Source organism: Protomyctophum parallelum, assembly GCF_964188405.1.
Source record: "Protomyctophum parallelum genome assembly, chromosome: 6".
Lineage (NCBI taxonomy): Eukaryota > Metazoa > Chordata > Actinopteri > Myctophiformes > Myctophidae > Protomyctophum > Protomyctophum parallelum.
This window is the reverse complement of record NC_139701.1, coordinates 17,195,213-17,222,023: the sequence shown is the minus strand read 5'-3', so window position 1 is coordinate 17,222,023 and position 26,811 is coordinate 17,195,213. Positions and strand designations below refer to the sequence as shown.

The window sequence follows — 26,811 nt, the reverse complement described above, 5'->3', positions numbered from 1 at the left end:
ACTCAGTGAGCACAGTCTTGCGACCGAGTAAGGCCGTCATTAGCCTCGATACCCAGGCTTTCATTTCGTACAGACCTGTATCCAGAGAGAAAACAGATTATGCAGTAGGCTTTGCACCCACTGCATACAAAAGTGCAGGAAACCGAGCTACACTTCCTAACCATCTGTCCAACTCCATTGTAGGCCTACCAACTTCCAAGACATCAGAGACTATACTCTGTGTCGCTCGCCAAAAACAACAGACACGCTTACAGACAAGATCTTCCAGGTTACAAGCTTAATTCGCTTCGTAGATCTGTTAATGACCGTGACACGTCGTTTACCTTGCAGTAAGAAATAACAACAATACACCCCATGCAATTACCCCAATGCCCCATGATAAAGTAATTGCAGTAAAGTTGTTGAAGTTCCTTAATTCTAATTTGACCTGGTTGTATTATATTTTGTTAATTTGTATCATATACTTAATTTTTTAATGGCCTTACGTTAAATAATTTAATTCTGAATCTGAGTATAGCAAATGTACACAACTTGGTGCTGTTTCTTTGAGTAGACTAGGCCTATGATATTTTTGGGGTCAAGTTCTCTTCCGTAATTTGGATACAGATTGAATACCAAACGAATTGGTAGGCCTACTTGATACAGTACCTACATGTACTAGTAGGCCTAGACATGTAGGGTCAGATCAACATATCCGCCTGGGTGACAGCAGACTGCTGGGCGAGCGCTGGCGCTTTGGCATGGGGGGTCAGATCAACATGCTGAATTGGTTTGAGGTCAGATGTAGAGTTGCTGAATTGATGACATCAGGGGTCTCCATATATTATGGGCTTAATATTGATGACGTCACGAGGCATGATATATGGGGGCATGGCCAACTGACAGGCGGGAAATGCACGATTTTGACCTGCGGTCAGTCACAACAATAATCTAATATAGTCTAATCTAGTGGTTCAGTTTCACTGAAGCTAGTTGTGTTTATATCCCTAATTTTAACATATTTACACAAAATAAAATTCATACATAAACTAGGAGTATGAGCTGGTTACATCAGCCTGGATTCTGGAAATGTAGCCTACGAGACAGGAAATGGTCAGATTATCCTACCAATTAAGCAATTGAGGGATATTCATTAATTACTGTATTTCGTGTATTGGCATACATTACATATACGCACTCATTTACATAGAAAGCTCGATATTTGCCATTAAACCACAACGCACCGAAAGGCAGACCTTAAGGGAAAAGACCGCGTGCCCATTGGTGAGACGGGACGTCAATCAGCGCAGCCCCGCCTCTTCCCCTTGGCCAGGCTCGGTAGAGAAGAAGTGCGGTTGGAGTGCGAGAGGGTCGCGGCCGTGATGATCTGACAGATGAAATAGCGAAAAGAAAGAGAAGGCGGGCGTCCTCCCACACAAAATCATGTTCCCTAAAGGCAAAGGCACCCCCGTGCCGTCGGACGGCCAAGCACGAGAGAAGTAAGGAGCTTCCATAGCGTTTCTTTTATCCCGCGACTTGTTCCCTGCGTGTCTCTCTGTTGTTCGCTGGACAGGCAGCGGCAGCAGCTCGCAGAAGGCGATTTCCTCCTACCGAGAATGGAATTGAATGAACCGCCTTGTCTTGCTCGCCATTCCTTCCCTAGGCTCTGTTCTGCTGCCTTTGGCTTTCTGCTCTCCCCTACATCTTCTCCGCTGATACCGTAACCGTGTGCATGTTTGGCTGTGTTAATTGGGCGGCCAGTGCGTTATATAATATTTTTTCCGGTCATTATTCGCGACTGTGGGAGAGAGAAAACAATAACATCGCCGCGCTACATTGTTTCACTGTTGCGCTTTGGATACATTTTATTTCCCTCAGCCCCCATCAATGCCACCAGGATACAGTACAGGCTACTGTAGGCTGGAGGAGCTATTGTTAATCATTGCGACATGAGACGATACTTTGTTTTCAGTCGATACTTTTAATCTGTAATTGTTGTGAATCTTTACCAGGCTTTGGACTCGTTACACAATCCCCATTTAATTGTTTGGCATAGGCTATTGGCAGCCATTGTTCAGTGGGCCTGTGGCCGACTCCATGCATTATGCCTGTGGAAATGTAACCTCCTGACATGTCTCCTAATTTCTTTTGATGTTGACCAAAGATTGTAACAAATGTTAAATGTGTGTCTTAATCCAGGTTGGCCCTCTACGTCTATGAATATTTGTTACACATAGGAGCACAGAAGTCTGCACAGACCTTTCTATCAGAGGTAAGATAAAGTTCAGGCAATGGCATGTTGTTATAGTTGAACAATAATCTATTTCAATTTACAACAAAATCATGTTGATGCTCTACTTCTTCTAATTCTATTAGCAGTAATAACGTGATTGCTGAATAGTATGATCTTTGTGTGTAGTTGTCAGCCATGACCAAACCTCTCTGTGAATTGCCCCCATTCCCTAGATACGATGGGAAAAAAACATAACACTTGGCGAACCCCCTGGTTTCCTACATTCTTGGTGGTGGTAAGTAAATCAATGTCACCGTTCCCAATAATGGTCCATGGTTTGTTTAGGGGTAACATAATGTTTTATTTTGCCTTCTTCATCACAGTGTATTCTGGGACCTGTATTGCGCTGCGCCAGAGAGAAGAGAGACATGTGACCACTCCAGCGAAGCGAAAGCCTTCCATGATTATGTGAGTGCTGCTTCCGTGACATAGTAGTCAATAGTTTTGCATATTGCTCTGTCCTGCGCTGAGGAAGGCGATCATTTCATCATCAAAGACCCGTAAAGATAATACCTCTTCAACTCAGATTGTGGTATATGACAGGAATGTAACTTAAATGGCACTTTATGTAGACATAATACTCTATAGTGTATACACTTGTAGTTTAATTAGATAGATATTCCACTGTTAGGTTCTTAAGCTTACGTATGATTCATGATGACTATTTTTTATGTATTTGATGCATTACCATGTTTTCTGCTCTTGCTTACTGTAAATCACTCTGGATTAATAGCGTCTGCTAAATGCCTAAGTCAAATAATGTATTTGACTGTAGCAAGAGAAATCTGTTTGTTTACACTTTCACACTGAGTAGCGCACACACATCCCTTTAAGTGTGATGCCTGTATTGTAATGTCACTTAAGTGATATTCAGTCTGATTTGTACTTCTTGCACACTATTGAGGAACATCTAGCTGCTTTGGTTTCACAGATGTAGGTCCCTTTATCATGGAATATGTTGCCATTTTCAATTGTAAATTAAAACTGTCTAGTCTAGTGTTCCATCCAGCTGTCGTTGGGCCAAACGACGCTCCCAGCGAGGAGCTTACAGTATAGGCTTCTGGGAAAATTGTGCTGACGTCAGCATATCCTGAGTCAGACCTGTCGATGTTGCTCGCCTACTGAACCACCACACCATGCTTTTTAAGTTGCACCCTTCCTCAATGTCCCAAGAGAGGATAAAAGGGCCAGAGTCCTAGCTGTGTTGCAGACGAGAATCTCTATTATTTGCTCAAAACACATTGGGCACAAGGTTGTTTTTCACCTCCAATGGTTCCATCAGCCTCTGACTGGTTTGTGGCAGCTTAAGCATATGTTTGAAATTTGACTCCATTGGCAGACAGACCACAACACAGTGAACATATCCTAATGGCTTGGAATCGGTAGAACGTATATTGTACAGGATTCCTCAATTTGTGGGAGAAATGATTATCACTCTGTGACCTATTAGTTAGCATTTGACATGTTATGCTTACTCCATTTTAGACTATTTACATCGCATTTTTCCCCTATTTTAATTACAATTTCGGCATTTAGCAGACTCTCTTAATCTAGAGCGATTTACAGTAAGCAAGAACAACACGTGGAAATCTATCAAATGCATAAAGAATAGTCATCAAGAATCATAAGGAAGATTTGAGTCAAGAGTTCATGCCTACAGTATTAAAACACGCTGGTCAAATTAAAGCTTGAGTATTAGTTTCTGGCCTCGAGTCTCGTCTTTATGAAGTCCCATCTCTCTCAGATGTTATGAGAGCACCATGTGGCAGAAGTTCATCAAACGGTTCACATTCACGGTCACCTCCACAGTGACTGCTCAGATGAAGAGAAGGGGACACACAGGGAAGGGAAGCCTCCATAGCAGACAGACAGGCAGCGCCGTTGTGCCGTTGGCTGATAGCATCCTGAGCAGGAAGGGGTTAAAATGGAGATGTTGGCCCTGCTCTTGGCAGATAGGGTTGCTAGGGCAACGGGCCTCCTGATCTGGCAGGTGACCTGTGAGCCAGGAGTGCGCAGGGCCCTGCCCTCTCAGCGGCCACATTCCTCATTATTCCAGTCCCACACAGACAAAGGAGTGCTGCGTTTGACAAGGGAACTGGCCAAAATGGCCATGTTATTCACCTAGGTTTTGGCGTAATCAATAGTGCTGTCTTTTGTTGCCTTTGGGTCCCCTTGTTGTGTGGTACACCTATTTACATTGTCTGGTAGATATGGTCCATTAACTGAACTCATTGGCTGTCACCATTCACTCCGGCGCTGCAATTTATTTGAAGACTCCAAAATTCACCCCAAAATGAACCGGAAGCGAAATCACCTAAAGATAATCTGGCGATCGTATTTTTAAAAGTCATCAGAGGTATCATCAACATTCTGTTCAAACACCTCAATCTGAGCCTCAATTCCGAGGAAAAAAGGATTTTAAGATCGCGCTTGTAATGGCAATGGACGGCGGGGAATCATTTAATTGATGAACCACAGGCGAGCCAAGCGTTACCTAGCGACGGGGACGCGGTGGATATCAGTGAGACCATTCAGAATCAATAAATATATAAAAAGTCGTCAAAAGACGATCTTTGCAGCGAGTGAGTTGTTTATTTGTAAATGTCAGTAATAATTTTTTCAAATGTTTTTTCTTGCTTTTCTTTTTACAATTAAACTGACAGACTTTCTTACACAAAGTGCTGCGTTATTGATGACAAAGCGAACCAGGACCATGAACCAAAGAAACTGCTACCCTGAGTTCAGCTGAGACCATTTTCATAAGATGGAAAGCATTAAGCAAATGAGGGAAATGGGGAAATGTCACCATGGGCCCTCTGTGATGTGAGGCTGTGAGTTTCTATGCGGTCGTCTCTTCGACATCTTGTGGTTGCCCTTCGCTCAGATGTTGATTCTCTGTGTGTGTGTGGACAGTAGTAGTCCTAGCCTTTTGTCTAGGCGTGGGGGAGGTGGCGGGTGCCTGTGCTAGCCGCCCGGCGGTGATCGTAAAGTCTCTGGTGTATTCACGCTGGGCCTGATGGACGATGACGCTCCCTTGGGGTCTGGTCGCCATGGCGTCAGCGGGTGATTGATGGCTGTCAGGGAGCTGAGGGGCAGATTGGAAAGGGAAAAAGGGGAGTGGTATTGTGGCATAAACCCAGCATCCACTACAGAGCCAAGGGAATAAAATGGAAAGGAGGGTTGGTATGATGGTGGAGTGGGGGAGGAGGGCTTTGGGGAGAAACAAGAAACTGTCGTACCTGGTCTTGGTCCCCTTGCTGTAGAGAGGGAGAGAGAACCAGAGACAAAGAGGAGCATCAGTCTTGCTTCCAAAGTGGGTTTTATGATGTTGATTGATGGTTAAACATTTACAAGCTAAACATGGGGCCGATCTCTTTTGTAGTGGTGGATCCAATGGAAGGTTTGAGGCTGTTAAGAGCAGCCCAGGTCAGACGGAGGCAGTTGGGTGGTCTGTGCTGCAGCCCTGCCCCCTCTCATTGCTTCCTGCACACTCATCTAGTCTACTTCTCTCACCCCCCTTCTCTCAATCTCTCTCTCTCTCTTTCCGTATCTCTTGTTTTCAGTTTTGTTGTTGTTTACCTCGTTCCTTCATGCGTGTGTGCCTCTTGCTCTCAGTTCTTTCATGAAACATGTCTCTCTTTCTATCTGCCTTTTCATGGTTACCTCAGTGAGACACTAAGTCTTTGTCACCCCCCCCTCCTCTCTGTTTCCCTCTGCTCCCCCTTCGTCTTTGTTTTTGTAGAGAGAGCACAAGCACATCCGCAGTCACTCTGGCCTTTCGTAACCTCCTTCAGTGATTCTGAAGGAATCAAGGAGAATTTGCTTGGCAGGGATTGCATATTGTTGTGTGTATATACACGTGCAGTCTTGCACACGCAGATACATTATATTGAATGGGGGAGAGGTGTGTGTGTGTGTGTGTGTGTGTGTGTGTGTGTGTGTGTGTGTGTGTGTGTGTGTGTGTGTGTGTGTGTGTGTGTGTGTGTGTGTGTGTGTGTGTGTGTGTGTGTGTGTGTGTGTGTGTTGGGGGGGGGGGGGGGGGTTAGAATTAGCCTTTCCATAAAGAAAGTCCTAGGCCCAGTCAAAAGCTCAGGGCAGAGACTGAGACATCTGCCGCCTTTCCTGTAGTAAAGAGCGCGACATGTCCTCTGTTTTTCCCACACCACAGGCAGCATCAGACTGCTGGGGACAGTTCAGTTAGCACAGCAGTGGGGTTTAATGGGACATGATAAGGATCAAGCACAACATGCCTGGGAACCCGCCATGCACGTTACTTTCCAGGCTACATGGAAACGCAGGCAGAAAAAGCCAAACGAATATCTAAATGTATATCTAAAATATCTAAAAGCCAAACAAATATCTAATCTGCGTCTGAAAACTATAATTTGGTCACTTTGTGGGTCCTGGAGGGTGTTAATGTACAGTATGACTCACACACCATACTTATTAAATGAGTACCGGTATGTGCTATTCACTGTGTGCAAATTTAGACAATCCGATTGAAAGACTAGTAGAAAAATGTATTGGGAAATTTCTGGGTAAAAAGTTGTGCTTGCTTATTCAGATTATCTACCAGCAGCTACCCAACATCCTTGGTAGTCTGCCATAGAGAATAGTTGTTTTGTATTAGACAAACGGGAGAAACGCATAAAGAATACATTTGAAGAAGAATAAAAGAAAATAAATAAAGATCTCTGTCAGTGATCTCATAGACCATTTTAAACTTCTGAACTTTTTAGAATGGAAATGAATGTGGGGTTTCCTCTACCAGTATTACTCCCAGACCGTTGAATGATGTTCAGGTGGTCAGAGTGTAATTAGGTCTTGGGATGTACAGCTGTGCCACTGCCATTGTGAATTGGCAGGAATAAGTTGTGAGTTGTGACTCCTGCTTACCCTGTAAACCAGTAATTTGCTTACAAGCCTCATCTGAAATCTTTCAAATTGTTTGTGAAATCATGAATCTGTTTCAGTGAAATCATTTTCAGCTATCTGTTTCAGTAAATGTTATGTCTAACAATGCAATTTTTTGTCTGTCAGGGGAAACTAGATCATGAATGAATTATGCATATTTATAATATACATGAAACGAACACAAACTGATGTGTTAAAACTAGGACGATGGTGTAGGAGAACTAGGAATGCTGTGGCATAAATTGAAAAATGTAATTTCTGGTACAACGACTAGTTTGATGAATGTTTCTTCATCTCTACTTATTTTTCTCATCCAGGCAATAGCTAAATGTTCTAAAGAATAATTCTATTACACAAGTAAAGCCAAACATTAGTTTTAATAACCATGACATTTTTAAACAGCCAGCAGCAATAGAAAAATCAATCCTAAAAAAACATTTTTGCTGATATGAGTGATGGATACATATGACCCAAAACGGGGACCAGTATTTTATAAGCAAGGATGTTGGAAAATGGAAATCAAATCAGACATTTAGGGCGCTTTCACACCGGACATGTTTGGTTCGTTTAAAACGAACCATGGTCCGCTTACCCCTTTGGTTCGGTTGGTGTGAACGTGCATCCGAACTCTGGTGCGGATCAAAGAAACGAAACATGGTCTGCTAAAAAAGGCCGGACTCGGTTCACTTCCAAACGAACCACGGTGCGGTTCGTTACTGGTGTGAATGCATTCAGACTTTATAGAGGAATAATAGGCTACAGGACGATAGCCAAAATAGACGATAGCCAAAATAGCGTCGGCAGTTGTGAGGCTGCATTAATAATTAGTTGTAAAAGCATGTATTTTTTACGGGGATATTGATATGACAGCTGACAGTCTGATTTTAATAGTAGACGCATATATGTCGAGGTGCACTGCGCAGCGCAAATGTAATGGCAGCGTGGTTCACATGCGCAAAAATAACAGATGTAGCCTACAAGTTGTACAGATGTGCACGGAATGGTATGTACGGTATGGTAAATTTGGAGCTTTCTCAGCGCATGCAAGCAATTATATCTACAGGCCTTTAATATAGCCTATCTATGCGCTCTCTCTCTCTCTCTCTCTCTCTCGTAATGTGACTATATCGTTAGATTGGAAGACAATACAGTCTTGGCTGACAACACCAATTGAAAGTAGAGTTCCCAAGGATTATGGTGATTTTTTTTAATTTTAAAAATCGCATAAGAAATGAGCGAGATATGCCTAAGTAAAATGTCAGTGGTCTTGGCAATTTCTTTTATTTGTGTGCGATCCGGGGCGACGGGCGACAGCACAATAGATTTTCATTCATTTTTCAGATCCATGTCATTGCAGTGCAAACCATTAAATATAGCCTATATTAACTTCATAGGCTATTGTACAATATGTGACATATTTCTTTCACCCGGTATTATTGATGTGAGTTGATCAAAATAGTATTGCCTAGGCTATAATGCTTGACTTGTAGCCTAGGCTATACAGTAGGCTATATAATGCCAGCACAGTCATTATTCTCTTTCTTTAAGACTAAAGGCAACCCTTGACTTGATAGGCTTTCTCAAATGGACTACTAATAATAATGCGACAATACCAGAAGTCCATTAACGTAATCAAAGCGATGCAATGACAACTAAAAGACAGTCAAACTAATCACATACTGACTTCCTCGTTGCAGTGATTGAACTGCCTGGGTCACGTTTAAAAACACAAAGATCATATGCTAGAGAACAACAAAAGAACAAGCTGACTCAAACTTTCTTTTTATTTCTTTTTGTATTTGTCTTCTCTGTTCTGTTGCCTCGGGAGGTGTTTTCTGCTAACAGGCTTCGTTGTTTTTGGCTTTTGGCGAGGCTGCAGCTGGCTGCTATTGGTCCACTCCGACAGGCTGTTTTAGGCATGCGCCGCCGCCACGCAAAGTTATGACAAAGCATGCGATGCATGAGTCTTCATGCGCGAGAGTTTCTTTCTTTGTGTGTGTGTGTGTGTGTGTACATGAGGGGGAGAGACCCGATCAACTCAATTAGCTGCAGCGGAGCTGTTCTGACTTGAAGCTCAATACTAACTGACCACCTTCAAGTTTAAACCATAAGATGACATGGAAATGCCCGCCGATTTGATGCACAGAAATATATATCTAATCGGGTTAAGGTTAAGCACACATGGAAGAAAAGTCAATTTTATCGGGGACACCTTGTAGGCTATACGTCTCTGTGAATTGTATGCATCAGCAGCAAGCACATTATTGTTCAAACACCTGCTCCTCTCCATCTGTTGCTCTTATTTGGCTAATAAAATAATTAATAAGAATGAATGCAATAGCAAGTTGTTGCTGTCTGTTCTCTTCTCTCTCTGTGTGACTGAAGGTTGCCCCAAAATTTGTAGACAGTGATTTCCCCTCATGTTCTTTTTCCCCTCACCATTTGGTTCGCTTAACATGTCCACGTGTCATTTGTTTACATATTTGGTACGCTTTACAAAGTCCAGTGTGAACACCAAACGGACCAAAATCAAAATGCAAATATTTGGTCCTTGGTCCTTGATCCGGACCTTCTAAGCGAACTTTGGGTGTGAAAGCGCCCTTAACCTCTGACTGAAACCACCGCTAATACCTATTTAGACATCGGTGTCTATTATTGTATGTGAAGAAACATTGAATAGCGATGTGAGGGAACCTGGCCCTGGGCCATCAGGTTTATACCATGTGACATGTTTTCAATTGTTTGAGATTATTTGTGGGTGAGAAAGAGGACTTATACGCACATCAGTATGTGAGGATCACCCCACAGCTAATGGCTGGCAAAGCCAATGTAGTAAAAAAAAAAAAAACTTTTCATTGGTGCGACTCGTGGTCGAGATAGAGGAGGGGGAGGTGAGGTACTTTATGTATTTGGTGGGTTTTTTTATCACAGAATTTGCATATCCGTGATCTCATATATATATATAACTCTCATATAACTCTGCCACTGTATGGTAAAACATAAAATGTGAGTACTACTAGCTGTTACTATGTTGTGTTTTATGACAGTTTTCTAGTTGCGTTGAGTCCTGATGTTTCCCTATGGCCTCACTTCTCTCTCTGCTGTGGTATTTCACAGTGGCCCTGCAGCAGCAGTCTGAGAAGATAGAATTAGGTAGGGTGCAGTCGATACCAGGGAGAGTGTTGGCTATTGACCAGTGTTGTCTGTGGAGCGGTAGCACTCTGGGCTGAGTGTGTTTATTTCTTCACACACATACATGCATGCACTTCCTTCCATGTAGCGAATGATATGCATTTAATTTTATGCAGTGGTCTCCTGCACGTGTGTATGTACTGTTTGGTGTAGGGATATGTCTCACGTTGTATGTGACGTGTGCCAACAAAACGGAGGACTTGCTGTCAGTCTAAGGCAAGGTTTATTCTCTGCTTTCGTAGCTCCAAAAGGCATTAGCCAATCTCGGCTTGCCCTAGCTAAAGGGGAAGAAAACCCAGGCAATTAGGAGCGTGTGACCGAAGCAAATGGCACATTAGTGAATTAGGCCCTGTGGTTGGAGCAGGAAATCGGCCCAGCGAGCATCCCGCTGTGCACAAGCACTTTGGAGCAACTGACTCAGTGAATCCCCCACCGATGTTTATCTGATCCACTGGATCACAGATCGGCAACAAGGGCTCAGTCGCCTGAATGAATGGGGGGCGAGGGGCTCTATTAGATTTCTTAAATGCATTCTGTCCCATGGGTCAGCTTTGTCATGAGCTTTGGGCCTGAAGTGTGTCTCGATAGATCAAGTTTCTCACTGGCCCCAAAAGGCATGAGCATGAGTTCTAGATTCACAAGCTTTTTTCCCCCCTCCTTTTTGTCGTTTTAGGTGGACAGATATTTTGTACTGTAGTACTGATATTTAGTTTTATATTGAAGCAAGAGGATAGTGAGGTATGTGTATAGAGGTTGGGGCTTGTTAGTTCTGTAGTCTAGTGGCTCTAATCCAATTGAATTTAAGGATATAATATATTATGCACAAACCATTTGCATATTGTCGCTGTTGGGCAGTAATTTCGTATCTCCATATTTCAACATAGGTTTTTTGTAAATTAATGACTACTTTGTTGTACAACGGTGTCTCTCTCTAAATGATTTGACCGTGGACAATCTGAAATTATTTTGTTTAAAAAAACATCTTTCAAGATTATTAAAAAAAGAAACGTCCTGTTTTTAAAGATTTTCACATCTTTCAATAATATCTGTTGTATAAAATATAGTGTGGTTTAATAGTAGATTTAGAAGCTATATGAACTAATATTAAAGGGGAGCTAGGTCGGGAGGTAACGGGGGGTGCATGGCCAAAAAGGTTTGGGAACCGCTGGTCTAGAGTAGACTATATAATATCTCCCAGTATGTGTTTTTGATCTTGTGCATTTCTCCTTCAGAGTGCAGCTGCAGCTCCCAGTCCAGTAATGGGAGGGATGCCACCTGGTGAGGGCATGCCAGGAGGACCTATGCCACCAGGCTTCTTCCAGGTCAGTCCACCACCTGCTTAGCATCGTCTTCATTGGTGTGTTCAGTCCTAAATCAACCCATGTGCACTGCGGGGGAAATGAATCTAACGTGCTTCATGCATGAAGAGGGTGTTGCAGGCATCCAGGGCACAACTGTTTGATTTAATTGATTATTTAAAAATAGAAAGTATATACATTTTTAATTATATATATTTTTATGATCAATTTTCACAAATGTGTGGTTAAATCATTAGACGAATCAATTTAGTCTTATTCTTAATTGGAATTGTTTACCCCCCAAATGCACTTATCTGTTAATCAGAAATGTATACTAATCAATATAATAATCTCTACAAAATGATTTGAATTGGTAGTTGCAGCCCTACCTGGGGCCTTAAGGGTCATCCACACCAGGAATAATAACCATAAAGAACAACAATAACTTGAAAGGGTCGCTCAGTGGAGCCCATTACAATGCTAGGTGGCCTACAAAGGCATTGTGACAGGCAGGGAGGATTCTCAGCATTCTTCAGCCACAAACACTTATCAACGCTGGCCTTGTATTGCTGTGTTGGGTCCTTGACACACTGGTTCTGTTTTTCAAAGTGACTGACAGCAGTCAGTCTGGAGTTAACACATTAATGAGTTCTACTAGTGTGCATGGATAGCTGAACTGTCTACATGTGCCTACATAACCGCAATGTTTACTTCTTCCTGTTGGATCCGTATGTATCAAATATCTATTTTTGCAGGTTGCCAAGAAATCTATTGTAAGCCATTAACGTCAAAACAAGTGGCACATTAAGTGGGAAATGGGTCGTTTTTGTATTCAGTACTTTCTACAAGTTTAATTTAGATTTTTATACAAAAGACTGATGGACCACATGACAGTGGAAAACATTTATGCAAAGACAGATTACTGTTTTAACTTTATTTGGACACTTACCTGTAGGTGTTCGCCAGGGCCCTGACCATTGGTCTGACAGCCCATCATTAGGCCGACAAATGTTAGGTTAGAGTGAGGTTAGGGTTAAAATACGCGGCATCGGACCAACAGTGTTTCGGAATAAAGAGCTGTCGGACCAATGCTTTGGCACCGCTCACCATGTCGTCTGTCTGTGAGAGTGCTGCTGGTTTTGCTGTGTTCAACGGACGTCATCTTGGCTTCGATACAGTTTCTGTGTCTAAGGCTCATGATATGTGATGCAATGCTACTTTGTGTAAATATTACGTCATGCTGCATTAACCGTGGACCCACTCACATTTGCACGTTTACAAAAATAAAAGTCCAAATGCCCATCCCCTGAGCATGGAGGGACGGTGTGGTCTGAGAATGAGATTATGTGAACAATATTCTGGGATTGTGTTTCTTGGCCTGCTGGCAGCGTGTACCAGAAATGTCATGAGCATAGTGTTTTGCAAGATTAGCTGAGGACAGACACACACACACACACACATACACAGTAGAAAACATCACCTCCCCCTGGCGCAGATAATGATGTAAGCATGATTTTTCACGATGAATGAGAACATTTTTAACAGTGCCGCCAACTAGGCAGTAGGCACATGCTGCGAGCCCCCCAACTGTGTGTGAGCCCCAAAATGAATATTGGTCATCTGTTACTGCTGTACATTTCACAGAGAAAGAAAAGGAAAAACGGGTATGCGGGTATGGGTTCACAGAAGACGAGAGAGTGAAAAGAATCCAACAATGTTCTTTTAAAGACATTTCTCTCATAATGTCCTATATCAATCTGATGTATCCTAGCTATAATCAAGAGGACGTCAGTGATGAGTCATTCAGCAATGTAATCTTCCATGTTGAATGTGACTGTGTTGAACGTGATGCCCTTTACATTTGGATGAGTTTTGATGTTGTGGGATTGTCGTTGTGGTGTGGACTCTGTCATCGATGTCGTTAGAGTTGTGGTGAGGACTCTGCTATCCATGATATACAGACTGATATTGTCATTGTTCTTGGAAGCGTGTCTCCTGGACAGGAGTCTCCAGACGTAAAAACAAATGTCAATCATTCTTGTTGTGGACAGCCGTTTATTCCTTTACACTGCACCCTTCCACTCTTCTCGTCCCCACATAGGTGGGGGGAGAAGAGGGGCTTATGGGTGGATTATTTTCCGTTGGGAAAGTGTATATGAACCAACTGCAGTGCTTCGCAATTATTCTGCTTCCCTGTTTCACCTGTCATCCCTTTTTTTGCATTGCTGCAGGCTCATTTGAATGTGCCTGTCAGGCTGGTGTCTGCATCATTATGAAGGGCTGCATTTCTCTGTCCGTTGTGCTTGTGCATCTTTTGGCTTTTGCTTTGGGCTACTGCCACACTGAGCTTTTGTAGTAAACATCATGGACGCTCTGTCTGCCCCCCCACCCACCCCCACCTACAGTGTAGTAAACAGGGAGGCGTGGCCTGGCCATTTTCTCTAATGGAGAAATCGAAAGGTGCAGCACCCACAGTAAATCAATACCATGTGAGGATAAACTCTTGGCAGGCTCCTGTGAGGACCTGACTGTAAAGGGGTGACATGAAACGGTGCAACACATCTCTACAGCCCCGTGCCACTCCTCAACCAAACTCACTGCACTCCAACCACTTTCAGTTTGGCATCTCTATTTTTTGTTATGTCATTATGTGCAACCATTTAAAAAAAGATATTTAAAAAATATTAGATCTACAAGCTCACGACACCATGTGAAGTGTTGTGAGCTTGCCGAACGATGTACAACAATATATAGGGCTTAAGTGGTTAAAATCCACCCACTTATTACTAACTTGCAAACACGAGTGCAGAGACTAATATGATTGCGTCAATATTTGGGAAAAAGCCAAGTTGATGATAAAAGGCTGTTTTGCTCGCTTGAACTGATGCACATTACACACACGTGCATGCGCATGCATGCCATGCACGTTTACAGTGACTCAGACTATCTTTACTAGAATTCATAGGAGTCGTCTCAATTAAGCCCCTCACTCTGTCAGATCAGCAACATTAGCTGCTCAGCACTGATGTTTTGGGACGTTGTAAGGCTAATTGCATAGGGCTTAATTGATGCTGTTAATTGGGCTAAATTAGCTGTGATGACATGTTGCATGCAGCAGGCTGCTTAACGTCTTGACTGACAGGCAAGAAGATCACGCATCATTTCCCTTCCCTCTCTCTTTCCCATCTTATATTCTTTCTTTCAAGGCTGTGTCATTGCTTGGCTCTACTCCTAGCCACTTCAACCCTATACTCCCATGGGCTCTATACTAGTAGGCCCCCTTCGGTTTTTACTGTTTATCTTCAAAGAAGCTCACGATGCTGGGAGCTTGTAGTTCAGCTATTCCACTGAATGTTCCCCCAAGAATAGGGATGCTTGGGTTCAACTGGCTAGTGGAGCAAAGATGAGCAGCTTGAATCTTGAATCCTCTCTCTCAAGCTTTGCCCTAAAATATATATATGTATTGTCATTGAACATTCTTTTCCTTTTTTATTTTTTTATTCCTCCTTTGCGCCACATTTTAGTTCTGCCACATTCCAACTGTGCCCTGCAGTAACCCTGCTTCTCTCTCTGCCCCCTCCGTGTTCTCTCTCTCGCTCTCACTTATTTCTCACTCCTTCTTCCTCTCGCCCTCCTTATCTTGCCACCACCTCCTCCTCGTCCCTGCATATCCCTCCACGTTGTGTGTGCGCTGCTGCAGGGTCCACCTGGTCCCCAGGGCTCTCCTCATCCCCAGCCACCTCCCCCTAACAGTATGATGGGACCTCACAGTCAGGTAATGTTCTGTCTCTGCCCGTCTCTCTGTGCTTCCATTGTCGGGGAAACTGTGTTTTCTCGCTGCTGACGCTTCATGCTTTCACCGCGTGTCTCTCTCAGCTTGGCAGCTTTTTGTGCAGCTTTGAATAATCACACGGACACATAATTGACAGATAAGCATACCCTGGTGTGTTGTACTTTTTATTTATTTTTTTGACCTGTGACTAATTTGATTTGCCCTTCTTTTCTGTAGTCCTTCATGTCACCCCGCTTTGCTGGGGGTCCCAGAGGCCCCCCTATCAGGATGGGTAACCAGGTAAATAAACACTGGCGCACACCATACCCACTTAAGATAGTCAGTTATTTAGTACCCAATAGCTGCCATTTGACCACACCTGGCTGGTACTGTATCAGCTTGACCGCTGGGTCTCTCTCAATGTGGGGTCCAGGTCCTACCACCAGGAGTCTCTGAGAGGGTTTCAAAGGTAAATGTAAATGAGGCTCCCAGAGATACAATTGTATCAAATGGGGGCCCCATAGCCTGATGCATATCAAACTGCCCCCAATTTCCTTGAGAAAAGGTTGAGAATCACTGAACTCCACCATAATATACACACGCCATAAAGACTACATTCATTCATCCATAGCAAATAAATTAAAAAAATTCCCTTCCCTGCAGCCTCCAGGTGGAGGACCAGGTCCTCACCCCATGCTGCCTAACATGGACCCAACACGACCACAAGGTCAGTTGTCCACATCACAGCCTAATTTCATGCTCTCTGTAATGAGTCAAATTATTGCCTTGACTCCTTCTAACAAGACTGTGTGTCCCTTCCTCCGTCCAGGACATCCTAACCTGGGGCCAATGCAGAGAATGAGTGGCCCTCGAGGCATGGGGCCGATGGGGCCTGGTCCTCAGGTAGGTGTCCTACACTAGTAAATATTATTGTAACTGTTGGTCTCATGTCCTGTAATGCTCTATGCGCCAGCCTATAGAGCCCCATTGTGAACCTGGGTGAGCCCTGAGTACCCCAACATTTAATATGTTATACATTTAGAGTATGGGTCCCCAAAAATTTGAAACTACAGGATGCTAACTTGCTTATGTTGAGCAATTTGCACAATTGCCATTACTGTGGCATGAATTAACATAAATACCCATATGGACAATGTTTCATCCTCTGTATGGACGATATTGGAGTGGTTTTGGGCACAGTAGTTGTCAGTCAATTTATAACTTATAACAATTTTTTTATAGAGATTGAAGCTTATGAATGTGTACCGTTCATGGATGGTGCCTTCAGACATGGGTAGCCTACAATAAATTGCACCAATCACATTAGGAAACCCAGCAATCTCATACAATTGTCTCTTAATCATGCTTTGCTGAGCATCATTTTATGGAAATTGGAGCTGTTGCCAAAAAAGGGACTTGATCATTCTGCTAATGGTTAGCTTTGATATACTGGACGTATCCCGACCTCCAGTCCTGCTGTGGTCCCCGGTGCCAAAACTCCCAATATGGAGACCATCGGCACAGGTAGCATTCTAGTGTCGAGTTTCTCTCCTTAACTTGAGGTTCCAAATTGTGGCTTAACTCCAGAAGGACATGCCTTGGGAGACACTATCCCATGAAAAGATTCCAGTGTTCCTGACGATCCTCTCCTGTCTTACAAACACTTAGAAGTCTTAAGAGAGCCAGGTCTGCTATTGTCAATGTCTGGATGTGTTGACTGTGAAAGCTCCTGTAAATAATTGACTGATTAAGGATTATCATCTAGCCTATACCATTAATGTTTTTTAATTTAATTATTGAGGGGTGCTATCCCCTCCTATGTCCAGCTTTGAGCATTTGTGTAAACACAAACATTGAAGACGAAGGTGAGGACGCAAATTGTGATTGGCTGGAATGAGATGATGTATGATGAATTGATAAGAGCGCCCCTCACTTCACACAGGTGTGATTTTATTTGTAATCATGTCACCTGTTAACCTATTAAGTATTTGAGAATGCCTATTTATATGAATATGTGAAATGTAGTCAGTCAGTGTACAAATTATAATATTTTGACAACATGAACATACTTTTGAATATGCATGTTTAAATGCCTGTCAGATTCTCTGACTATGCTGCACCACAAGTCCACAAATGTGAAAAACACTTGTGTACACATGCTGAGACTTGAGATTTGATCGTCAGATTTGATCGTCAGCTATGCTCATGTCATATGGATTGATAAATGCTGTTTGTGGTTGGTGTGGGGGCCACTGACAGGAAATCCTCATCCAGGCCTGTATTTATAAAGTGCTGCATACCACTTGGTGTCTCCTTGTGGAGATAAAGGAAAATAAAGTTGCAGTTTCTAACGACTGTTAGAATAATCACAAAATAATCAACTCCACATACCATTTTTGAATCCATTATGCACTATGATGATGATAATATGGACTACTTATACAGTATGTAGCATAATCAAAAACATGTCTACATCCCAATGCCACACACAACTACTCTGCCCTGGCAGGCATGATGGCACAATCATTTGATGAGTATGGGCATCCAAACCTATTTAATGACCTTAAATTCACAAATTGGTATATGACCCAGTCATGTATCCCAGATGCAGGCTATGAAAACATGCAATATCATTGTCATCAGGAAAGGGGAAACAACAATAACCAAGCTTCTGATCAAGTTGAAATAAATCTTCATCCAATCACAATCACTTCATGTCACTCCGTCGTCTTGTCAGACACACACACTCTTTCGGTGTTCTGTTACTTTTACTTTACTGCACGCGTTTACTTTACTTACTCAAGCTGTCTGCTTGATTCTTGTCAGTTTCATGTCAGTCAGTAAAGGAATACTTTCACCCACCACCAAGCAAAACAAATTGCTACAATGTGCAAACATGACGATAAAAATTATTGTTCAACAATATTTTGTTGAATCCGTCTATTATGCCAATGATCTTAATTACTTAATTTATATGAATTTTTATATGAACTTTGCAAAAAAGTAAGAAATGCATTATGGGGAAATTATATGGAAATGCGTACCACAGGTCATTAGTGAAAACCAGTTGATATTGATCAATATACAGAATATAATTGACATTGATACCGTATAAATATGTTAATGTCTTTACATAAATCTTTACATAAGTCCATGAAAACTGTTGAATATATTACTTTATATCTTATATGATCAACTTTATTTATTTAGCTCAACAACATTTCATCAGGAATTTGTTAATATAGTCTCTGCTGGTCATGGATTTTCTCCTCAGAACTTTGGTGGTGGGATGAGGCCTCCACATAACGCCATGGGTCCCGGCATGCCAGGAGTAAACATGTGAGCCTTTCTTTTGATCTCATTCTCATCTTACTTGCGTATTATTTTGTGTATTATCTGCTGTCAACCTGAATGCGATATCTTAACTGGTGGTTCTGTTCCTCTCACTGTCCAGGGGCCCAGGTACTGGCAGGCCATGGCCCAATCCTAACAATGCCAACTCTGTGAGTTTATTTTTGCTTTGTGTGTTCAATACACACACACTTTATTTAACATTTTTTAATAAATATAGCTTTCCAACAAACTTGGGTCAGGATTTAGAAGGCATTTTTAGAATCTGCCTCAGGTCCAATGGGTTAACAAATACGAACCAAATGGAACTTTCCATTTCTACTTTGTCAGAGGTTAATTAACACTTTTTTTGTCGGGTGAAACCTGACTAATGAAAGCTCATGAAATGTAGACGACAGTCACCACCTAGTCATACTGAATGCCTAGTCCTGATTGGCTGCCACACATGCTGCCTAAGCCAATAGGAGTGTAGTATGATTGCCTGCCTCCTAAACTATGCCACACGCATTGGCTGATTTCCGCACCACAGTGTGCAAGCTTTACCACCGCAGCCTCGAAGCGAAAACAGCTGCTAATGTTATGAGCTGGACAGCAGGAAAGCCACAACAAAACAGTCATTGATTGAACCACGCACAGAACGTCGTAAACGAACGCAAACAACGGCCGCGAGGCGCGAGGTTGTGACACACAAACATACACGTTACTACTAAAATAATAATCATACTAATATGGGGGGGAGAACACAACGGAGACGAGAACAAAACGGAGACAGCGCTTCTTTCACATGACACAAATCACTGATAATTTATTGTTTTTAAATATATTTTTGTATCAAATGATACCTAATGCATATCAAACTGGGTGTTCTTAAACTGTAAAATATTCACTGCATAAATATTAATCGCAAATTCGCAATATCATCTCTCTCAGGTGGAAACAACTTTTCAGGATTCAAATTTAAAAACGGCAAAGTAGCAGATCTTCGCTCCACATTTCGAGCTTGCATATCGGCTACGATAAGCGACGATAATATTGCATGCACACAGAAGTGCTGGTTCGGATCGTAGCCAAGTCTGTGCTTCAAGTCAGAGCCGTGGAGCTTTTAGTGTGCTCCGAGGCTCTAGTCTGGGTTGTAATTGTAGTATTATGTGTCCTGGTTTCCACAGACTGCTAGACCGACAGACATGATGGTATTAGAAGGCTGATCAGATGACGAATGGTGCTGTTTTGTGGATTAGACAGGAATTGCGCTCCCTCTTTTCTTGTCTAATGTTTTCTGTTCCTTGGTTTCAGATGCCTTACTCGTCACCCTCTCCTGGTGCATATGGGGTAAGAACTCTTCCTGACACATTAAACTAATACAGTAGTATTTAATTTAATTGCATGACAAAACAGTTTCCCACTGCCCTATCTAGATTGTATTTACAAATCCAGCAGTCTGGCATTTATTTTAACTAACACATCTGCAATGCATTTATTAAGGTGGTCTCCATACATTTCCATTGAGAAATATTGACGCTGGTGTCGGGTAGGACACCTACTGGTTGATACTGCCTTGTCATAAGTACAATAGAGTACCTAAGTCCCGATGTCACTCCCACTAACCCTGGGGCACTGCGTTATTTTTTTATTATTGCAATTTCAGTAGGCACATCTTAGATCACATCACATATAAGAACTGTGTTCCAAAAATAATCAAACCCACACTGTTTTTGTCAGGTATGATATTAACATTACATTTGATAACATCTGTGTTTGGAGAATCTTTGTACTTTTTACATAATTGGTAGGTACTATTTCACCCTCAGTTAATGTTTCATATCCATATGAGTAAAATCGCTGGGGTGGTTTGTTTATTTGTGGAATACAGTTCCAGTTTCCCCTATGGGAAATCCAATACAACAAATAATGGAGTGGCATAGCGGCAGTGATGTCAGACTTCGGTGCTCTATACTTTATGCAATCTAGCCTAGTGGGGATTGGGTCTTGCTTGACCGGTAAAAAGAAATCCCACACAGGAGAATGGGGTTCAAATCTCGGGTGGTAACGCTTTAATCTTTCATATAAAATGTGATGCATACGATAACGGTAACATGAACATTTACCTATATTTTGGAGAGATGGGATTTAGAAAATCGTAATTTCATTGTGCTCGAGTCTTGGTGTGTGTGTGTGTGTGTGTGTGTTTTTGTATGCTTATGTTGTGTCTTTATTCCCCAAAGGGGGCTTCTGGAGGAGGGGGCCCCCCAGGAACGCCCATCATGCCCAGCCCTGCAGGTAGCCAACCCTAACCCCCTCACCACACAATACGTTCACATTTGTTTTACTGTACGTATGGCTTTACCCATGTGTTATACCGCCAAGTATTAATCAGGTAACACCAACCCCTAAACCTAACCTCTAAATGTTGAATCCTAACACCAACCTGAATCTTGTAAAACATATCTCTAAAAATACTCTAACCATAAAACAACCTTTTGTCTTGTGAGGGCCAGGAAAGTTGTCCTCATATCTGTTACTCAAATGTTGTTATACTTTTGGGGACATTTGGTCCTCACAAGTGTAGAGACACACACACACACACACACACACACACACACACACACACACACACACACACACACACACACACACACACAATCCAGTTCACACTGATCCACACTGATCACAAAACAACATTTGTTTTCCAGACTCTAATAACTCTGGTGACAACCTGTATACCATGATCAACACTGGACCTGGAAACCGGAATAATGTAAGTTTCTGCCTCTTTTTGTTTCCCAAAAGATGTACTCTTAATCCTCTTTGGCATTGCCTACTCCTGTTTCCAAAACATAAAACTCAACTCAGGCAAAAGTGGGAGTAAATATTTGAAGTAACTGAAGTAGAGGCATGATTTATACTAGCTTTTACAAGCACTCAAAGTAGTTTTATTAAAAAAGAAAAACCTTGTAACTATTTACTTTGACTCTGGTGGCTTTAATGTAAACTCGCCATGCCTTATTGACCCTTATGGTCACTGTAGCGTGTACATGGTAAAATCTGAACTTTTACGGTAAAAGACTTAATTTAACTCTGAAAGTGTACAAATGGAACCAAATGGACCCATCCATTTGTTACACTGAGATAAATGAAGACGTCACTTACCTTAATTTACATCATTTAAAGGGTAAGACCACTTTTTGAGAGGTTTGGGTTGTTTTCTTACCTTATTATGGGCAAACTAGTCCATTCCATGAGTTATTTATTTAGCAATTTAAGAAATAAAAAGTTGCTCATTGACTTCCATTGTAAAGTCACTCTTTTAGCACACAAACCAACACAACAAAAGCTGAATCTGACAGTTTGACATCAGGAAAACTCATGCGGTTTTATTTTTAATAAAAAATGACAATTTTGTCTTGTTTTGATTAATTTGTGTAGAAAGAAGATCCGGTAGGTATGCCTACACCGACCAAATCACTGCTGTTTGCGTTGAGTAAAAAACGATCTGATTGGACCAAAACTGTACACCACTCCTGAAGCGCATTATTGGAATGCTGTTGAGCCAGGACGGGGATGTAAACAAATGGATTTGATGTCGTCTGCTTGTCACTAAAAACATACACAATGGACGTGTTTGAGGGAGACACTTTAGAAGACCCTTTAGAAGAAGTGTCTGGGACTGCTCGTAATCGTATGCGAGGCTGCAGCTGGGTGCATCTCAAACGGCATGGAGACTTGTTTACAAACAAAACCTCACAATATCTAGTCTATCTCCGACTAAAATAGTAACTTTATAAACCTATCTTAAAATACGAAAATAAAACCGCATGAGTTTTCCTGATGTTATAAACTGTCAGAATCAGCTTTTGTTTAGTTGGTTTATGTGCTAAAATAATTACTTTGAGAGCCGTTTCCCCATTAAAATGGAAGTCAATGAGCGACTTATTTCTTAAATTGCTAATAAACAACACAACGGAGCGAAATAACTCATGGAATGGACTAGTTTGCCCCTAATAATAAGGTAAGAAAACAACCCAAACCTCTCAAAAAGTGGTCTTACCCTTTAAGTCTTCAGTGTATACAAATGGAGCCAACTGAGCCCATAACACTCAGGTTGTACAGAATAGAGCAGTGGTTCTCAAAGTGGGGTCCAGAGACTTCAGGTGGTCCCAAGCTAAATTAATTAATACAGCATCGTAATCAGGTTAACCACTTAAAAACCTATATAAACTTGGCACATTTCTCCACTTTAATAATTCCAAGGTATAGCTTGTAAGGATCGGGCGTTCGTGGAATGAGCAACATAGCTAAACGTGTGGGTAGCGCCTCCAAAGAATTTGCCAAAATGGCAAGTGGTTGGTATTCACCCTTGCTTTGAGTTGAGTCTCACACAGTAATAACAACAACAAAAAACACATATTTTACACTTTATTAATTTTACACTCTGTGTTAGGGACCTCAGTAGCATCATTCGAGAAGATCCATACGCAGCGACAACAGCTTGGTAATGGTATGGGGCAGTATCTCTCTCACAGGGAAGACAGAACTTCATCATTGAATGTAATCTCAATGCAGTGAGATATCGGGATGAGATTCTGGAGCCTGTGGCGATCCCATATCTTCAGAATCTGGAACCTAACGCCATCTCCAGGATGACAACTCTCGCCCCCACAGAGCCAGGATCATCAGTGTACCTCCAGAATTTGAGAGTGTCTTGAGACAACTTGTTGTGATTTGACCCTTTAATAAAATTGAATTGAATGGCCTGCCGTGAATCCAGACCTCAACCCAATTGAACACTTGTGGGATCAGCTTGGGCATTCTGTACATGCTAGAGCTAGAGTTACCAACAGAACCACATTGGATGACTTGCAACAAAACCTGGTTGAGGAATGGTATGCCATCCCACAGCAATATGTGGCTAGGTTAGTGACCAGCATGAGGAGGTGCCAAGCTTTTGCGGCTGCTTTTGGATCTTCTACCTGCTACTGAGTTCCATAACACTGAGTGTAAAATTAAAAGTATAAAAATGTCCAATATGTAAGCAAGGGTTGAATACAAACCATTTGCCATTTTGGCACATTTTTGGGGGGTGCTACACACACGTTTAGCTGTGTTGCTCATTCCACGAATGCCCGATAAAGGTGACTAATCAACAATTTAAATTATATAAAATACAATACCAAAGTGGAGAAATAATGGACCAAAGTTAAGTTTTTGAACTTTTTGTGCTGAGTTTAATAATAATAATGAATTGCATTTTTATAGCGCTTTTCCAAGTGCTCAAAGCGCTTTACAATGGTTCATTCATTCATACATTGGGAGGTGAAGCGGCGAACAGTCGACGCCAGTGTCCTCACTTCCCACATTCACACACCAATGGTGGCGAGCTCACACCGACCGACTCATTGGAGGCAATGTAGGGTTCAGTGTCTTGCCCAAGGACACTTCGACATGTGGACAGGAGGAGCCGGGATTCGAACCACCGACCTAGGGATCATTGGACGACCTGCTCTACCTCCTGAGCCACAGCTCAGCCAGTTTACATTGGCTATTTGAAAATAGCCCACAATGTGTCACATGTTGATACATTGTGAGCTTTTAGATCAGCTATTTAAACATTTTCAAGGGGGTCCCTGGTACAAAATACTTTCAAGGGGTTCCACGACCAAATACATAATCAATTTGGGGGTCCTTCACATGAAAACCGCTGCTGTAAAGTGAGTAAACAATTCTATCTTGTTTCCTATCCAGTTCCCTATGGGCCCCGGCTCGGATGGCCCCCTGGGAGCTATGGCCGGCATGGAGCCACACCACATGAACGGATCACTAGGTAACGTAGACTTGGTGATATGCATGCATACTGATTACAAACAACATGGAAAATGTTAAGGTTGCATTGGCAGACGGAAATGGTTCTTAAGATTATGTTGTCTGTGTGAAACTGGAGAAACTCTTCTTGAAGGCATGTGATATTTCCGTTATGTCCGTCTTATATCCCTGTTGTATGAGAGTAGCCTACTCTTGATACTGTGCTAGAAATCTTTTTTTTTTCTTTTTTCTAATTATAGGATCTGGTGATATGGATGGACTAAACAAAGTGAGTTTTTCGAATTATGCAACAAAGCTGTATTTTCTAGTTTAAACCAAAAGTTTAGGTTGTGGAGTGCGTTTTCAAAAACATTTGCTTTACTTCCTTTCTTCCTAGAATTCTCCAAACAATTTAAGTGGCATTAGCAATCCTCCAGGGACTCCGAGAGATGACGGCGAACTGAGCGGAAACTTCCTCCACTCTTTTCAGAGTGAGAATGTAAGTCTCATTGACCACTAAAACAGGCAAATAGCAACAGGAACAGGATGCAGGTCTTTTTTTAGGTAGAAATACAGCAGGATGTACTTTTTCTTCTGAGCGAAAGGCATGTTGGATATAGCCTGATTTATGCTTCATCATTTAAGGGTGTGATGCAAAAAATGGCAGATCTAGTAGATCTGCTATGTTCCGCATGCAAGACCGTCTTATGATGGAGTATAAATTGAGGTGTGTGTCCACCCTAAAACATGACCATCAGGCATTATTATATAAGGAGGAAGAATTTTTTCAAAAAGGTGTACAGTATTTGTTAAAATGACATTTTTATGTGGACACGCCCACCAGTTAATTTAGTATGCCTGGTTTTCCTGATGGGTGGTGGTGATCCACCTGAACTGAAGCCGCACCTACAGCTGTTGTATGTCACCATATCATTGTTATTTTTTTCTTAGACTATCAAATATTTGACTTTAGTTAGCCACATTGTCCGCTGCGCTGTCCCTACCTGGACAGTGCATCTCCCCAGCTAACTGATACACATCAGTGAGGGGACTTACTGTTGGCTGTAATGGGGCTTTGATGAAACCAGAGTTAGAGCGCTATTGACCGGACAGTGAAGTTACAGTCACAGCACATTAACATCATTCACTACAGTGCCACTGTAAGAGAGACTGAACCTGGCATTTGACCAAGGAGTGTCTCTTAACCACTTTCCACCTGGCATCCCTATTCTGAGCATGTCGTTATAGGCATACATTTTCAAAAAAAGTAACCAACACATCCTGTTGTGACACGTTGCGAGCCTGTAGATTGGCTATATGGCTATTTATGCTATTCGTCGTACAATAAAGTAAATAGCGTTTAAGTGGTTGTCCTCTTCTTCTCTGTGACTCCGTAGTATTCCCCCACCATGACGATGAGTGTGTGATCCCCTACCGCCACCTATCCCACCTATTTGCCATCATTCCGAGGATCTGAACTCACCATAGGACACGGCCAAACACATCAGCACCGAATCAGGGACGGGCACCATCTTGGTTCCGTAAAACGCCAGAATGCTGAATCGGAGGGGGGCAACAAAAACGAAAAAACAAATAAAATGGCTGGCGACTACTGCTCCTTGCTCAAAATGAAGGACAATTTTTTTTCTCCATTCTTCACAAGCCCATGTGTGACAAAACCAGCTACTGAAATGCATACATGACACGTTTTAAGTTCTTTGACAGTCCCCCCCCCCCTCCCCCCCCTCCCTCTGAAGGCAAAGAAAAAGATATGGTCAAAGTTTACCTCTTGTACTTTTTATTTTTGCTTTGTGGTGCAAGATGTGCAGAAAATTCTCAGCTTTTCTGTAATTTAAAACACTGGAGAGTGTGCATATGCATTGTGAGCTAGGAAAAACTCTTGTCATATTTTCCTTAAAGCCATGCGTACTGAATCTCAAAAAGTCAGCAGACTCGAAATTTGCCTTTTTACTCTGTGACCACCTTAATGAATGACATGTTCTGCCCAGTGCTGACCCTACTATTTAACCAATGTTTGTAAAGAGGGAATTATGTGAAAGAACAGAGGCTTTTTATCATGAGCAACCCTTCACAGTTTGTAAGTGCTCAGAGGGTTTTTAAATGTAAAAATGTATCCCATTCGATCAATTCTTGATCTTCTATCGTTGAGAGCAAAGCTATCTGCACTCTTTAACATGTTTTCTTGCGTTTCAACA

The 26,811-nt window shown here is 42.1% G+C and overlaps 1 protein-coding gene across 2 annotated transcripts; it reads left to right on the top strand.

The window, feature by feature from the left end:
• The first annotated feature begins 1,317 nt into the window (after positions 1-1,317).
• Positions 1,318-26,195, top strand: ssbp3b (single stranded DNA binding protein 3b). 2 transcript variants are annotated; one of them, XM_083767944.1, is made up of 18 exons: positions 1,318-1,478; positions 2,179-2,251; positions 2,446-2,507; positions 2,596-2,680; positions 11,611-11,700; positions 15,377-15,451; positions 15,686-15,748; positions 16,112-16,175; positions 16,278-16,351; positions 18,723-18,787; positions 18,903-18,951; positions 20,093-20,128; positions 21,022-21,076; positions 21,490-21,554; positions 24,539-24,617; positions 24,856-24,884; positions 24,993-25,094; positions 25,993-26,195. In XM_083767944.1, exons 1-18 carry the CDS (start codon positions 1,423-1,425, stop codon positions 26,020-26,022), a joined length of 1,152 nt encoding a protein of 383 aa, XP_083624070.1. In that variant the 5' UTR covers positions 1,318-1,422; the 3' UTR covers positions 26,023-26,195. The 2 variants fall into 2 exon arrangements, with proteins under 2 accessions (XP_083624070.1, XP_083624071.1); XM_083767945.1 differs by lacking the exon at positions 15,377-15,451.
• The last annotated feature ends 616 nt before the right edge of the window (positions 26,196-26,811 follow it).

Bases quoted from the DNA above. Each gene is read 5' to 3' on its own strand.
- ssbp3b (XM_083767944.1), top strand. From the start codon at position 1,423: ATGTTCCCTAAAGGCAAAGGCACCCCCGTGCCGTCGGACGGCCAAGCA. The intron at 2,681-11,610 runs GTGAGTGCTGCT...TTTCTCCTTCAG, and splicing joins CGAAAGCCTTCCATGATTAT to AGTGCAGCTGCAGCTCCCAG. The intron at 16,176-16,277 runs GTCAGTTGTCCA...TCCTCCGTCCAG, and splicing joins GGACCCAACACGACCACAAG to GACATCCTAACCTGGGGCCA.